This window comes from Nicotiana tabacum, chromosome 16 (assembly GCF_000715075.1).
Source record: "Nicotiana tabacum cultivar K326 chromosome 16, ASM71507v2, whole genome shotgun sequence".
Lineage (NCBI taxonomy): Eukaryota > Viridiplantae > Streptophyta > Magnoliopsida > Solanales > Solanaceae > Nicotiana > Nicotiana tabacum.
In genome coordinates, this window is record NC_134095.1 from 92,652,870 (window position 1) to 92,670,201 (window position 17,332).

General features: G+C 35.5%; 1 protein-coding gene across 7 annotated transcripts; it reads right to left on the reverse strand.

The window, feature by feature from the left end:
* Positions 1–774: 774 nt before the first annotated feature.
* On the reverse strand, positions 775–14,553 carry LOC107803785 (helicase-like transcription factor CHR28). Of its 7 annotated transcripts, XM_075233055.1 has the most exons (14): positions 14,306–14,553; positions 13,724–13,785; positions 13,424–13,562; positions 13,216–13,344; positions 12,762–13,135; positions 11,970–12,041; positions 11,789–11,866; positions 10,986–11,692; positions 10,789–10,880; positions 10,179–10,309; positions 8,625–8,846; positions 5,901–6,440; positions 1,545–1,754; positions 775–1,146 (listed from the first exon to the last, which is right to left on the reverse strand). In XM_075233055.1, the coding sequence occupies exons 1-14, from the start codon at positions 14,523–14,525 to the stop codon at positions 1,042–1,044; spliced, it is 3,081 nt and encodes a 1,026-aa protein (XP_075089156.1). In that variant the 5' UTR covers positions 14,526–14,553; the 3' UTR covers positions 775–1,041. The 7 variants fall into 7 exon arrangements, with proteins under 7 accessions (XP_075089156.1, XP_075089155.1, XP_016483040.1 ...); XM_075233054.1 differs by having other exon boundaries at positions 10,789–11,692; positions 13,724–13,761; XM_016627554.2 differs by having other exon boundaries at positions 10,789–11,692.
* Between the last annotated feature and the right edge of the window lie 2,779 nt (positions 14,554–17,332).

Below are 17,332 nucleotides of genomic sequence, written 5' to 3' on the forward strand. Positions count from 1 at the left end.
GAGGATCGGAGAAAGATAGTAAACATGTGTTCCATGGCTGAAAAGTGGTTGGTAGATCTTATGGATGTTTTCTCTTGGGTTATGGCCACTTCTTGGTCTAAGCCTCCACATGAAATCTGAAAATGCAATATTGATGCAGCTATTTCCTTGCTTCAGGTCACAAGGGAGAGTAGGGTTTGTTGTACATGATTATGCAAGTCAATTTATTGCTGCAACTTCTTCGATTTTTCAAGGTCGAAATTATGGGATTGCATTGCTCTCGGCTAATTGTTCCTATATTTTTGGTTGCCCATGTATTATCGAATGTGATGCTCAGAAAATTGTACTTGCCTACAAGCGTTGTTGGATAATTGATGTTTCTTGTTAAAGAAAAATACCAATGTTTTTCTAGTTTGGATTAAAGGCAAACAAATTTTGATTGCTCAATGCTTGACAAGAGAATCTAAAATTTTACTAATTTTTCCCCTTTCTATTAGGAGCAAGCTCCTAATTTTATTGTAAATTTGTTGGTAGATAATTCAGTTTTAATAAAACTGTTTGTTTGAGTTTTCTTTTTTTTTTAAAAGGAGAAGAATCAATATTGAGAACCCTCATGATCGCCAACCTATTAATGGTTAACCAAATATCTTCACAACCTGACAATCAAAGGCCAGGCACAACCTACCTTAGCAGAAAATCAAAACTCGAGCAGCACCCCGTGTGATCATAAGAAGCTTTTTTTATACTGAGCGTCTCATGATGAACAATAAGATGATTCACATACATGATACGCAATGAACAATAAGATGATTCATATACATGATAAGCGAGTATATACAGAGACAAAATTAGCAGGGAAATAGGAAAATGCCTTTATGAGGCAACAAAATTGGAAGAATTACCAGTACAAATACATATCGGTCTCACTATGATGAGCCTAGCAATTCTAATGACTTCAGTTGCATCTAAAATATCTCCCAGGTGGTGATCTACTACTCCCCTACATATGAACATTCTGCTAACTGGCTAAATGGACCAAATGCAGATAAAAAAAGCCCTTTCTTAGAGATTAAAGAGATATCTAAGATCTTCTACAGTTAGTCGACTAGCTGTGCCTCCACTTTGATCTTCACCAAAAGCGGATGCAACCATATTTCTTTTGTCCTCCTGAAATTATAAGATGATATTGAAATCTAAAAGATTAGGCATCGATGAACACTACACAAGGTGCGCATAAGAGCCAAAGCTAATCACCATTCTGCGTTTTAACCAATATAAAACAGAAAGCAAATTACAGAAGAAAAAGGAGAGAAGATGGTTGCTGAATAGATACAAGGACAATAATCACAAGAATAACACAGTAAAAAAATAAGAACAGGATTTTAGAAGGCCAGGGAACAGAATCAGAACAAACTTAAGGGGGGGATGGAGGGGAGAAGGAGAAAGTGAGATATAACGACTTGCCAAACATCATGCCAAAAAACTATGCGGTTCAACTAAAGAACATATAGAAAAAATGTGGGGCTGATCCTTCATTGTTAATCCAGATACAGTGAGAGGTTAACCTGGAGAGCTAGAATTCGATCTTCAACTGTGCCTTCAATTGTTAATCGAGACACAGTGACCGCACGAGTTTGTCCTATTCTGTGAGCTCGATCAATAGCCTGATCTTCAGTAGTTGGATTCCACCAAAGGTCAAGAAGAATTACGTGACAAGCTGCCACCATATTTAGGCCAAGATTTCCAGCCTTTAGTGACATCAACATGACAGTCACCTGCAAAAGAACTTACGCTTGAATTTGAAAATACAATAGGGTTCAAGGAGAAAGAAATGGCTAGATTGGGAAATCCAAAGTATGCAATTAAAAACTTCAAAACAAAGAAGCACTACCTTGCTGTACTGGTGCTCCAATGTGCTAAAGAAATGACTAAATAACGCATAGCTATTAGTCCACACCACTCTATTTAAGTTTTTATACTAACTGCGAACATGGTGCTAGAGAAGGTACTCCTTGTCAATATAAAGACCAGTAGAAGGAAAAGGACATTCAAACTCTTTGAATGAATTGCATGTATGATAAGGGTATAGCAGGAAAAAAATTTCCTGAAGAAAAAACATATGCACAGACATCTCCTGAATGGTATATGAACGTAAAATTATCTAGTAATGAACATATTCAAGGTTAGACCTATATCTTACCATCAAATAATAATCCTGAAGTCCTATGACAGTATTGCTAAATTATCATTTCTGAGCAGTGTACTAGGAAGAGGGTATTCAAGGTTTGGCACCACTCAAGCACAAAGAAGAGAAACAAAAGCACCCCGCTAAAGTTTTTCACAAAACTAGCGAACGTTCTTCACACTTACGTGAGAAAAATATAAGATGAAAAGAACCTTACCCACTCGTTCCTCAATCCCACAAGATTACACGAAGAGTTAAATAAAGGAAGAAAAACGAAATAAAAGACAAACCACGACTTTGAAGCAAGAGCTCAGAAAAACTAATCACCAATGTTTATTTCCAGCATACTGAGCCCTTTAAATAGGCATTATTATAATGAGCAAAATTGATGAGGATAAGGCAAAATCCTAATTAAACCAGAATAAAAACAAGGTTACGAAAAACATAACTAACTAAAATAGGAAAAAGAATTCTAGTAGGAATGAAATACTAATTAACAATCTTAGTTGACTAGAACTACAAATATAATCCTACTAACACAAGAACCAAATTACTAGGAAACAAGAAATAAAAACTCCTAATCTTTATGGATAAGAAAGCCTAATATTCAATGGATTCTAAGACTTCTTGAATTTCTCTTGCATCATTCTCCCCTGGTTGACAAAGACTCGTCCTCGAGTCTAACAGCTTCCGTAAATAGTGCAAGATTTGTTATAGTAAAGAATGGGGACCAAATACTCACCAAGATTAAGTTACATTTTGTATGCTTATCACAAAGCAGCTTCACGTTGTAAGAAAACTTTGCATTTGGTCGAACTACATCCCTCTTTCTAAGTTTCAAATTTCTACCAAGCCTTCTCCATGTAATCTCTTTCTATGTTGACTCTCAAACATCAACTTACGATATAACGTTATTGGTGTTAAAACTTCAGGGAACTTAACGCTCTTCTTGGGAATTAAGCATGGAGAACAACACTCTTCTTGGGAATGCATCAATTGCAACGCTTGTACACCAAGCGTCGCTTTGGGGATAGCTGGATATAGTTATGACATGAAGATATCTTCTTTTCTTTTTGATGAAGTATGAAGATATATTGTTTCTCCAATATACCTCAAACTCTCTATTATCCACTTTTTTAAGGTAATCCTTGTTCTTGCTCATGCATATTTTTATGGACTTTAAAATTAACGCAATATGCTACCTTATTTGGAATGATGGAGTCAACAATTATGTCAATATTGTGTTTGAGCATCTCTGTAAAGCGGAAAGTCGATGACAAACATGGTTGGATACTCTAATAGATCATCATAAAACTTTGGTGGTAAAGCCTCAACTTGTGGATCCAATGCATGGTCTTTGTTTCTTTGATATTGGTCTTCATCGGTTCCATCATCTTCGTTCCTTGAAAATTTGAATGTTTATCATATTGAGAATGGTGCCTCGGTACTCTTATGCCTTGGTTAGCCTCAACCTCTTCAACTTGCTCAATATATCTTGCTCTATGCGATTGAATTGGTGGATATCGAAGTGGTAGACGTGGTCGTATTACTGGTATGTTATATGGTGGAAGAGGTGGTGGTGGAGGTTGTAGGCGTTGTGATGGATATGGTGACTAATTTGAAGCACCAAGAGTCCAACTAATTCAGTCAGATTCGCCATTGATTCCTTCAAGCCATCTAGCTGCATTCAAAGCCATCTAGTTGCACTTTAATTTCTTCATTATCTCGTTCAAGGACTATAGTTCTTAATTTCTGAATTACAAATTTTAGCTCGATTGAGAGGATCCCACTTGTTTCTCTAGCGACATGATGGAAAATAGCAAATCAAAACTCGAAATCTGGAACCTGTGCTCTGATACTAAATTGATGTACTTTCAAGGTTTTGCCCCTCTCTCAAGAAAAAAGAAGAGAGAAAAACAAAACAAATAAACCCGCTAAAGCTTTTCACAAAACTAACGAAAGCGTTCTTCAAACTCACATGAGAAGAATGTAAGATGAAAAGAATCTTACTCACTTGTTCCTCAATCCTGCAAGATTGCACAAAGTGTTGAATAAAGGAAGAAGAACGAAATAAAAAATAAATCATGTTTTTGAAGCAAGAGAATAACCAATGTTTATTTTCACAGCATATTGAGCCATTTAAATAGGCCTTACAATGAGTAAAATTGATGAGGTTAAGGATTACAATCCTAATTAAACTAGAATAAGAATAAGGTTAAAAAACTTATCCTAACTAAAATAGGAAAAGGAATTTTTGTAGGAAAGGAATACCAACTAACAATCCTAGTTGACTAGAACTATAAGTATAATCCTACTAAACAAAAATCAAATTACTAGGAAAGAGGAAATAAGAACTCCTAATCTTTAACCTGTTACCTTGTTCAAAAAAACAGAACTCCTAATCTTGAGTGGATTCTTGGATTTCTAGAATTTCTTGGCCTTCTTGATCTTGTATCAGTACTCCTTGTGAGTATAAAGAGAAGTTATGAGCCAACTAAATTTAAATTCTTACGTGATATGCAAGCATAACAATGGCATAGCTACAAACTATTTTAGAAAAAATAGAAGGTACTGATCTATCTAAGAGGTATATGGGCCTACAACTATCGAGCAATATCGCGCAAGAGGCATAACATGATTTCTTGTCGTATCCATATTTGAAAATGCCACCTCCTGTACTTCCACTTCTTTTTTCTTTTTCTTTTTGTAGTTAGATAAAGGTGGGGTCCAAGAGAACTTGTGCGCACCTCGACTATTCTACTTAGTACCTACATCTCCCACTATTAAGGTGTTAGATAACTCTGCCGACCATGCCGACCAAGACTTAGGAGATGGGAAAAATCACCAAGTGTTTTTTGTCTCCGGTTGAATTTGAACTCTCGTCTCCAAGGTTTGCACCCACTTTAGTGGCTACTAGGCTACAGCCTTGGGTGTAGGAAGGCTAGGGAACATATGGGATATCAATTTCTGGAGAGCCATACATCAATATAAAGGGAAGAGGTTGGGGATTTACTTTTTGGATAAATAAGTTGAGATTTCTTATAGAAGAATATATCGACGTGTAGTAGGGATAGATGAAGCAGACAAGATGATATGGAGGAATCAAAGGGGAAATCTTTCAAGGTGAACTTGTTTTCAATGGAGTTACTAGCAGGGGAGTAGAGGGAAGCATATGTGGAATACAAAGGCATCAAAGAAAGTAGCTTAAAACAAAAAAAGAACCTAAGCAGTGCGAAATCTTATAGGCATGTGATTTCAGAAGGAGAAAAATTAGAGAGTTGGCTGCTTGTGCAAGGAGTTTGAAGAAAATACAGATCACCTCCAATTGCATTGCAGCTCCATATCTATGGACCATGAATAGTGAATAAAGTCTGTCGAGATGAAGGTTTAAACGATTGGCAAGTAAAAGAAGCCAACTTGGAGGATCAGACCACCATGTCTTTTGGTTTATATGGATGGAAACAAATAGCATATTCTTTCCATAATAGCTAGACGACATTAGGACTATTAGAAACATTCTTATTTCATCTAATGTTTTATGGTCCGGACTCCCGTTTGAATAGAGAGCTGGGATAACTTAATAGGAGATTGTGGTTGAAATATAAATCCATACTGTTCTGTTTTCCATACACCGTCTTGGTGTGATATTAATGAAACTTACTAAAGGGGAAAATATTGGCCATTTTGATATCTAAGAGATTGTAGCTACAAGTAAACATACAAGGAAAAGACCAACCTCAGGATTTGTGTTGAACTCTTTGACAGCCCTGTCTCTAGCAGCAAGAGACATTGTACCATCAAGCCTCTCATACCGAAAACAAGACTGGTTCAAAGCACGCTCAACCAAGTTTAACATGCCTGTCCACTGAGAGAAGATAATGGCCTTTATTGGCCCCTTGTCTTGCGATTCTGAATCTGCTTTTCCCAAATTTGACGAATCGCCATTGCATTGAACCAAGATATCTGATTCTAAATAAGGACCCTTTGACTTAGAACATGAGTGAAGAATTTCAAGAGCAGCTTTTATTTTAGAAGAAATGTACTCATTTTCCATGATGGATTTCTCATCAAATTCAGACAAGCTGGAAGGATCACCATTTACACCATCTGATACACAAGTTTTTAGGGTAGCTTTAGAATATACAGCCTCAGGACCAAGTTGCTCTTTGCATCCAAGTGCCGGACATGTATTATCTTCCCCAGTTAAATAATCTGATACACATTGATAGCAGAACACATGTTCACACATGGAGACAACTGCATCTTCGGGCACATCCTGGGGAAATAACAAAGTAGATATCAGACTAGTATGTACAACTATTGATAGTTGTACCATGACAAAGACCATAACTATAAAACAAACTAATAAAATAAATCGAAAGACGAGAAATGTGCTACTAGAGAGTGCAATGCAATAGTTATCTTCAACTGTAGCTATACATTCATAGCTAAAAGAGCTCAAATCAATCTAGATGCACATAAGGTATTCCACTTAATCTTCAGATTTATTCACATTTTCCTTTTACAAGGGGGGCAAAAGCACTTTTGACTTCAAATGCTTTGATGGATAGCAATTTGAAGCTAGTACATATCAGATATGACAGCTCACTGAATTTATTTTGTCTGTGGACTTATAGTTACACCATTGCTTTGCACTCATTAGTTGTACTTGTACCTTTGAAGTTTTAAGCTATTTGGTTTGGGAGGCTCCAGTTAGTCAGGGAGATATGGAGGAGGTAATGATAGGTTTTAGCTCACAACATGTTTCAAGGGCAGTATAGACAGTTGAGTTCAGCTTGTCGATAAGGTAATCATGATTGATGGGAGTGTAATCTGAAGCATTTTGTTTTCAGACCAGATCAATCAATGTTTTCTTTCATTTTATTCCTATTCTCTTTGAATTCCTCAAAGCCCATAGAATCTTAACATTTGCCTTGGAGTAGCGGAATTCAGCTTAAGAGTGACAGAAATACACACCAGCTGCCTAGCTCTCTCCTTTCTCCTCTCTTCAGCACCCAAAATCCCTTTTTATCTAACCGAGAAATCCCCGAGGGCTAGTGGCGGACAGTTTGAAACTCGGTGAATAATGGTCCGCCCCTACCCTTCTCCAGTTACCAGGCAGCTTTTGTCTGTGGCAGGGTTAGAGCCTGTGACATATGCCTAACCTTCACATCACGTACTGTGCTCTTACCACTAGACTAAAGCCTAGGGGGCATTCAGCACCCAAACTCCCTTAATCCTACTCTTTGTCCCATCGCCCAATTATTATCTTCTCCTACTTGTTTTATTTGTTGTCAAATTTAACATTTACAAACCAATCAAAATAATAGAGAACTATGCAGCCTGTGTTCTACAAAAAGCAGGCACAAAGCTCAAGCAACAACTTTCAACCTTTGGAAAGAAGATGGAGTTGTTTGAGAGCTTGGATGGTCAGCTTGCACTTCAGATATACTGTTTTCACGTACAAATGGGGTGGAAGAGGAGGAAGAGAGATGCAGAAAAGGCAAGAGGAAAATGACCAGCTAAGCATGATATCTCAAGCCAACATACCACTGAAGAAGGGGGGAAAAGATGTAACAGTACCTTCTTCAGCAATAAAAGAGAGTTCGAGAGGCTGAACGTGTTTGAGACATGTCTCAAACACAATGAGGCTTATAAGAACCTAAATATTACATGAACTCTTGATAGATCAAATAGATCAAACATGGAAGTTTTACACATGAAATTAGCTACTCAGGGTATCCCAATAGCTTCTCAGTTTACAGTTATAGAAAGTGGATTGTAAGGTTTTTATTTCATGTAGTATATCTTTTATTATAAGGTGAATAATTTTATTAATAATGGAAAGATCTCCGTATACAAGCTATATACTAAAAATAGAGACCCTCCATCAGAATGTGATTCTCTACAAACGACACCCGATCTTGTATACAAAATGAAACCATATGGGCGCACCAAAAGAAACTAGGAACGAGAGGCTACTCCTCAAATGTAAATAGTCATTCTCTATCCTCTCCAGAGCTCTCCTATTTCTTAGTAGTAAGTCTACTCGGATAATATTGCAAAGTATCATAGCATGGTATTAAACAAGCTTTTTTTTCCTTTTCTCAATCTATTAAGTGAACAATTTTGCTGTCCAGATAAGGGAAAAAATGGAAAAAGTTCCCCTGACAAAACTTATTTCTTTAGGGCTTCTTACTAAATCCACGAACATATAACCCGTTTGTACTCAAAGAAGAAGACATCTGAATCCCATTCCACTACTGCAGTCATTTCATATCAACACAGACTCGATTGGAGGGGAATGCATGTAACATAGATAAGGACTATTTTCTTTCTAAGACTTCTACCTCAACTTGCAGTTGTACTCTTGCAAAATAGATAAATAATTCAAGAAATGTGAAGACCACAAACTCTACTCATTAGAAGCAAACAAGGATAATGACCAAGGGAAACTTACATCGCATACAGAACATGTTACCAATGAAGTTTCCAATTGTTGCAAGAGATCCTCCACCATTTTCTTTGGGAGTTTCCTCGCCATCTCTGATGAAGCTCTTCCAACAGAATTGTAACTCTCCCTTTTGACAAGTTTTGGGTGGTCACAAGCCTGCCGAAGTCGTAGAAGCATCAATAAGATATTTGCATAGTTTTGCTTCACAGTTCCAGCTGCAGCATATGCCTGCAAGACAGAGTACCTCTTTTATTAAAGATACACCACTAGAGCTAATGAAATCAGCCAATTAACAAAACATCAGAAGACTACTAGAAATCTCAAGCTGCTCTGGAGGTCAAAATTTTAACAATTGCTTCACAACTCGGAAAAGAACCAAAAGCTTAGTCTTGAAAATGAAGCCCTCTATGTAATAGGATTCCGAAATCCAAAACAAGGGAGGTGTGTTAAATTTATCATGAGGATGAGACAAAAGCTTCTTTCTTCTCACATTTCCATAACCAGATGACATCACTTCATATTCCCCCATCTTCAATTTGAAGTCATCTTTTTCCTTTTTCTGAGCCCCCAGATATGTAGCATAGAAATTTTGACCATATTGAACCAAATAAATGGACCTTCAATTCCCCAAATATGAGTAGGATATAAACATAATGAAGATTACAGTTATGCTAATGTACATCTTTCGCCAGTTAATCATCATATATACTAAATACTTGATAAACAGCATATTTACATGCCAAATCCAAATGCATTAAAATATGATAGTCTATTAATTTTGTACATGTCTAATATCCAAATGCATTAAAATATGGTACTCTATTATCTCACACGGATTGCACACATTCAGCAGTTTAATAAGCCCCACTCTTGCATGTCCCCGGATGTCAACAAATTAAAAGGTGTATCATGTTACAGTCATTCCCAGTGCATACAGTATCGGAGGTTGCAGCTTCCTTGAAAAACTTGTGACGGTCAAGCAAAAAATAACATTATCAATCTGTCATGAGATGTAGCTATATTCAAGTTATAAGACTACACTTTGTACACAACCACTTCTCTACCCCCCCCCCCCCCCACCCGGGGGCAGCTTCAATAAATTTCAGCGTGTTTTTTATTCTCAAAGTAGAACGTCTGTATATATGGTTACTCTTTACATCTTCAGGAAAAGAAGATACCATTAGAGGTGTAGAACATGCTAAAGACAGATGAAATAGATTTTAGACGGTTAAAATGACCTTTTAAAAGTATGCGCGCTTCATGAGCCTTTAGATCAGTCAAAAACTCAATTCAAAAACCACAACTTGAGAATACAGTTCACATAGCATAACATGTATTGCAAAACATATCCTTAGTTATTCAGACTTCTGTTGAGCAGAAACTCAAAGACTATGACTAGAAACTGATTTTAAGAAAGTTGTCTATGTTATGTAAGCACTCCCCTTAAGTTATTGGAGAAAGGTCACAAAAAAGGATGATGTGATGCAGTAAATATTTCTTTTCATCAATAATTCTCAGGTATGACACATATCGGGCTAAAAGAGGCAGATAGTGAAGTACCTTAAACTGCGATCGCGATTCAGCTTCTAATTTGTTATAGAAAGCGCGTTCCTCGGCAGAGAAAGCCACCTTCTTCAACTGTATAGTTTTTGGTGGTAAGGTTATAATTGGCTCACCGTCAATCAGTGTACCTAAATCAGTAATGTTGACATAATCAGATAGATATAAATATATCTGTTGAAGATGTAGCTAGAAAGTGAATTAACAGACTAAATGAGCACATGAGAGTGAGTGAGGTTTTAACATATACAAAAGATCATTTACCGAACAAAGGAATATTAACCCATTCAGACATGCATGCCTGGCCCCACATAGATGCACGGTAAGGTAAAATAAAACTGTGATCGAGAAAAAATGAATACTGAAAAGCTGCTACAGCATCAAGATCACTCAGTGATCCAGAGAGGAAAACTTGATGGGAGACTATTTAGTAAATAAAAATTTGCTGATGCAACCAGTGTTAGAAGGCAAGGGCATAAAGACGTAAATTACTTTAAAAAGCCAAGGCAGAAGCCCGATCAAAAGGCTTAAACCCCATGATGTTTTCATTTTTGCAGTTTCATTTGCAAAACTACGACTAAAAGAACAATAAGGAGAAGACAAAGGTTACCTTTTGTTCGTCGCAACATTATGGCCCTCAAAATCGCTTGAAGCTTTTTATACCCATTAATTGAGTTTATAGCTATTGGAAACTTAATTTGGCTGCAAAATGATTTATATTCAGCATAGGGGTCATATCTCAGAAATCTGAAGTAGCTGAATAACTCATCAATGGCATTTTGTATCGGTGTTCCAGATAAGCACCACCTTCGTTTTGCTCTGAGGCTGCAGCATGCTCTAGCTACTTGTGTTCTATGATTCTTTATTGTCTGGGCTTCATCTAAAATCACCCTAAACCAACTGACTTTGGCAAGACCACCACAATTAGGATCAAAGTCATCTGCATCAAATCCTTTTCTGCCTTTTTTTCCCTTCTTATTAAGAGATGGCTTTTTCCGCTTCTTACTTGAATTGAAGTCAGAAGATATTCCGAATCGTTCTCCATTTTTCTGGTCATCGTCATCCTCTTCAACTAAAGCTTGTTTAGGAACTTCATTTGTCACAATGGCATATGTAGTTAGAACCACGTCATATTTTGCCAATTCCACCGGATCCTTAGTCCTATTGCCTCCATGATAGATTAAAATAGATAGACTTGCTTCATCCGTAACTTTCTCATCCAGTTCCCGAGCCCATTGTCGAAGAACACTTGCTGGGCAAACTACCAAAGTACCAGCTGCTGGCCTCCTACGACGAAACCCCTTTATAGAAGTTCTTGCATCTGGAATCACCTCGACACCATCTGTCTCTCTACGCTGTTTTAATTCCTGAGAAGCAGGAGCAACATTTTCATCATCATCATCCAAATTCAAGGCTTCAGCTTTAATATCATCCAGATCTTTCTCTTTAGACTTATCCTGAGCTGACCTCTGCATCTGTATGAGGGCAATCATTGAAATAGTCTTACCAAGACCCTGTAGCATACCAGAATAAAAAAGAAAACATGATGAATACCAACAGAGATGCAAGAAGAAGCTAAGCAGAATAAGGCAAACGGCATTATACTCGACCTGATCATCAGCCAGAATACCACCCGAACAATGAACACTACCAGTTTCTTTTTGAAGTGTCCACGCCAAAGCAATTCTCTTGAGGAGGAAAAATGGTAGTTAGAAGGCATACTATACAAAATAAAAAGAAGACGCATTAATAACAAGAAATAAAAAGATATTTAAAGTAGCACAAGTAGACCTGGTGTCTTAGGAGAGAAACTGACAAAAGACCATCTGGCAGACGAGCCTCTACCTTAGGTTGGTTTAAATCCTGCCAGAAAAGGACATTAGTACGTTCAATTATAAGCTGGGTGAATATACAAGAGATGCCACCTCTGGAGGCTCATTGGGTGTTTGAAACAATTTTGAGGGGAAAAAATTCCCCCTCACACCTAATCACGTTACAGCATATCCATAAAGTACAGCAATCAGATACACGTTATGTCTTCCCTAGAGGATAAAACATACATCTTTTGAGAGGTGGGATAGAACAAATATTCTAAGAATTCATTCACATAATTTCCCAGATAAATTGATATCTTTACACCGCACTTGAAAATCCCTGCTCCTTTTCCCTAGAACTGAAAAGATCTAATGATAGACATCAAAATTAAATTTAAAAAAATCCTGGTTAGGTCAATAATGTCATGAAGTTTTTGAATAAAAGAAGGAAATTAAAGAAAGGAAACCAAATCCCACCAGAAAGATAAACATTTCAGTTTCGTCCAACAGATAAAACAATAGGGCATTCGCAAGAAACAACCACTGTGTTCTAGACTAGCTTTGTTCTGTTCAACTGTATAGTTCCAGGCATACAGAATAATTAATTCATAAAATGAAAGGGATATCCATTGGTCCATTATGCAGAGGAGGGAATAGTGAAGACATTCTGATTTGGTGGAGATAAAAGGAAGGATCATTGCATGAAGTTCCTGAATTGTGCAATAAAATACAACATTTACAGATCACAAGAAAGGGCACAAACAAGTACCTGCAGAGCAGCTTGAAAGATCAGTCTCTCATCAGCTGCTGCAGCTCTGTCTTCACCTTTCGCAGGGTAATGTAAGGGATCATTTACACTGATATGTTGAACACCTGAAGTGGACCTTCTGTGCATCAAAGACGGAGGTAACACTCTGTTTCCTTTATTTTCATAGAGAACTAACTCACTATGGTTGCCCCTGTTGAAACTGTCTTTCCAGTAGTTATCACCAGCACTGCTCGAACTTGCCCATGCAGATTGGTATGATCTTTCATGAGATTGACGAGCCTGACTGAAACCTATATCCTCTACTGAGCCAGAAGGATAAAAAGATGTTGGAAGTGTACGCTTTAAAGTTTGCTGTGGAAAATGCTTTCCATTATCTGCATCAGACACAAATGTTTTCTTTTTCAATAAACAGTCCTGTGAAAACTACTGAATGCTCGTGGCAGACCATTATTACCATTCCCAGAAGAATACTTGGAATTCCCGTCTCTACTTGCTCGTGAACTTGATGGTCCACTGTCATCAGTAATATTATGATAGTTGGAGGAGCTTCCATTAGGATAAATTGTTCTTTTGGACGAGCTATCTGACATTGTTCCAAGGTCTAAGTTATAAACAAGTTCACCATAACTTTGTGCTGGGAAGAGAAAAAGGTCATTCTTTACCTGTTCCCCATGGTGGAAGGATTCGAGAACTGGCAGAATCCCTGAGAGGTGAATCATCTTTGTAGTTGTCTATTTCACGCAAATCCGAATCATCCGAAGAGATACTAATTGCATCCATTGGAGAGAATATAGAACCAACCTGTACTCAAACAACAATATGGCAACGTCAAAAAAAGATCATAAACCAGGCACTCAAATAATTCATAACTAGATTCAATGGTAAACTATTCCTTTACCAGATGGGAGCGATGTCTTAAAAGCAAGTTAATAACCAGATTAAAGAAGAAGGTACGAGCATACTCTAGAAAACCACCAACAGGATCCACATGGGCACGCATCTAAGTGAATAGCATCAAACAATCCTATTGTCAAAAAAGGTAAACATGGAAATTGAACAACATAAACTTCACAAAAAACTGAAACACAAGGAAAAAAAAGAGTAATAAGGGGTTCCATTGTGCAACTTTAGAAAATGCAATGATGCAGTAGACATGAGCCATGCATGGAGGAAATAGACATAAAGACAACTTTTTTTGTATACAAACTATGATAAATAACTCAAGATAGTAATGCTAACCTTCCACATTCAACAAAAAAATCAAAATCGAGAAAAATAGGTTGGTGTCGCAGAAAACGAAGAAGAAGGAAACAACTCCTCAAATTCAGAGCAACAACAGTAAACATTCAACTCAAACTGGAGAAATCGAATTGGTACTAATCGAACCAAGAAAACTCAACAAGACTGGTCATTATACATAAAACTTAAACGGGTGATTACATTTTGAAATACCCATTAGGCAAAGAAGCAAATTTTGAGCCAACCCACACACTCAAAAGCAAACTAACCCCCAGGAAACAGAAAGGTAGAGTGCAATATAATACCTAGTGTCTGTCTCTGACACAAATTGAGGATCGTCACAAGTAATTCCTCTTCTTTTGTCTTGTATCTACTCGAAGCCCTAATTGGGTCAGAGGCGGAGAGAACAACCGACCAAGGGGGGAGAGAGAGAGTGCGTGTGTGGGGAGGGGAGGTGGGAGTAGCTTTTGTTTGGCTTAAAGGGAGTACATCCCCTCGTACTTTGGGAATTTGCTTCATAAACATGTACGCCCCCAGGTCAGACACTCCTAGGGTCGTTTGGCAGGGTGCATAATAATAACTTGAATAGGGTATATTAACATATTTCTTATCCATTGTTTGATTTGATGTATTCAAGAATTGTATAATTTTTAAAAGAATTATTTGTTTACAAAAATGTCCTCAAAAGCAGTCTATCACTCTAACTTTTTAAAAAAAAACATATGTTAAGAAATGTTTTTATATGAAAAAGTTAAAAAACTTATTTGATTTGTCTACCTATATTGTAATATATAACCAAATATTTATTTATAAAAAAGGAAATATGCTAAGAGTAAATTTATTTATTTACTAGAGATATAATTTTATTTCTCACTATTTGGATTATTTTATACTTGCATTAATATATTAGCTAGCATATTTTAATCAAGCATAAATTTTGAAGGTCAATTTTGTCTTTAACTAAGCTAATGCATGCATTAAAACCCATTCAATTGCTAATATCATTGTTTTCTATACATTAGTTATGCATAGGATAATATCAAATATGATGTATAACTAATGCATAGGTTCAAAATATCTACCAAACAAGATATTATTAATACACAAAGCTAATGCATGCATTATTTTATCTAATGCATTCTTACAAACGACCCCTTGCTTTTTAGCTATAATATAATTCCTCCTCCAAAAAAAAGGATTTTAGGAGATTTTAGATTTATGTACTACCAAATCTTTGTTTACTTTCTAAATTTTATTGCATTTGCCAGATTCTACTTAGATCGAGTCCATCCATATATGTATTTATATCTATATCTATATTAATATAAATGAGGGGCATATCTTAGTGACGTGGCAAGTTTTAGAAGCCGGAATTGTTTAATTTCTGTACTCTATAATCTATATCAAAACCTGAAAATTGCGTCTTTTATTTCCTTTATTGCCGTTGCCCTCTTCTACCAAGTGCCAATGAACATTGCTTCTTCCTTCCTTCACTTCTTTCTTACCTCCATGGCTACTACTACTGTTTTTAATTCTATTTTAAATTATTATCACCCTCTTTCTAATCTTTTTTTTTTCTTTTCCTTTGGTCTCCAAGTGATTATGTTTTGCCTCTTTTTTCTTCTTTTTTGTCAAAATTTAAGGATTTTAAATTATATGTGGATACGATGGTGGATCAATATTTTTTCTGTTGTTGATTTATAAATTCCCCCTGCATGTTCATAAATTCCAAATTAACGTTAGTATTTCTAATTTGATGCTCTTATATTTATGTTTTAAAAATATCTTTTTTATGAGCGTATTACAAGTTTTTTTCTTCAATTATGAGCGTATTACAAGTTTTTTTTTCAAAAAAATTAATAATTAATGACCCCTTCACATCTGTTATCTCAATGTCTTATATCAATGTCTTGAATTTTTTATGCTTCCCATTTGTTTTATATATATGTATATACATGATCAAGTATGTGTATTTATTTGACTATTCGGCCATAGATGCCTAATGTTTATGCCATCTCAAGAGTTACATTTCAGCACCAACTTTCCCCTCTCTCCGTGCCTTATCTTCTTTATTTGTTTAACTAGTATTAGTATCCGCGCAGAAGCGCGGACACTAATCATGTCAAATATTTAAGTTATTTAGATTGTGTGTAAATAATCTTAAAATTTACACTTTCTCAGTAAATATAAATAATAATTGGATATTAACTACATAGAAAAAATTAATCATTTCTTCTATTTTATTTTATTTTGATACTATTGTTGCCGGTGTCATTGGATCCTAAAAATAATGAGGAAGCAAAATAATAACTCATATTTATGGCAAAATAATTAAATGTTGAGACAATGAATAACTATTTGGATAAGACTTAACTCTTTTATTACTACTTGAACTCTTATTTGGTGTGTTGATATCACTTAAAAATATTTCTTTCTTAAAATTTCAGATTCTAAAACATTATTTTTCAATAATAATTATTTTTATAATAATGTAATTGAAAATATTATTCTTAATTCAAAACTCATTTTAGTTGGCTATCTAAAAATATAAAAAATTCTTTAGTTAGTGATTTTTTTTTACTCCATTTTGATATTTGACCTTAATCATGTTAAATATCTGAGTTATTTGAATTATATGTAAATAACCTTACCATTTAAACCTTCTAAATAATTATAGATAATCGTCAGATATTAATTAAGAATACTACATGAAAAAAGACTAACACTTTCTCAATTCTCGTAATGATAATTTATTTTTTGCACTATTCTCATAGGTATCATTGGAACCAAAAAATAGCCACAAAGTGAAACAATAACTCATATTTATGGCAAAGCACAAAGGTTGACATGATATAAACGATTCTTTGATTACGACGTGACTCTTATACTACGATTTGAACTCTTATTTGGTATGATTTTATCTTTCAAAAAATATTTTTATTTTGAAATTTCAATTTCTAAAACTTTATATGTATTATAATAATAATAATTATCTTTATAATGATGCAAGTGAAGATATTATCGTTAATTTAAAATTCACTTTAATCGGCTATCTAAAAATTTAAATGATTCTTTGGACCGATTTATTTGAGTATGACTCCACTTTAAGTTTATCGATATCTCTAGCCCCAAAATTTGAATTTTTAATACCCTATATATACAAAAAATTTGTTCTTTGAATCAGTAAATATTAAATTAGTTGATTATTATTATAAAACATTACATATATTATCTTAAAATTGTCACATGGTTTATTTTTTGACACCATACTTGGCTTAACCTCAATGAAAACTACTCAAATTGCATTCTAATTCAAATGCGAACATCATATT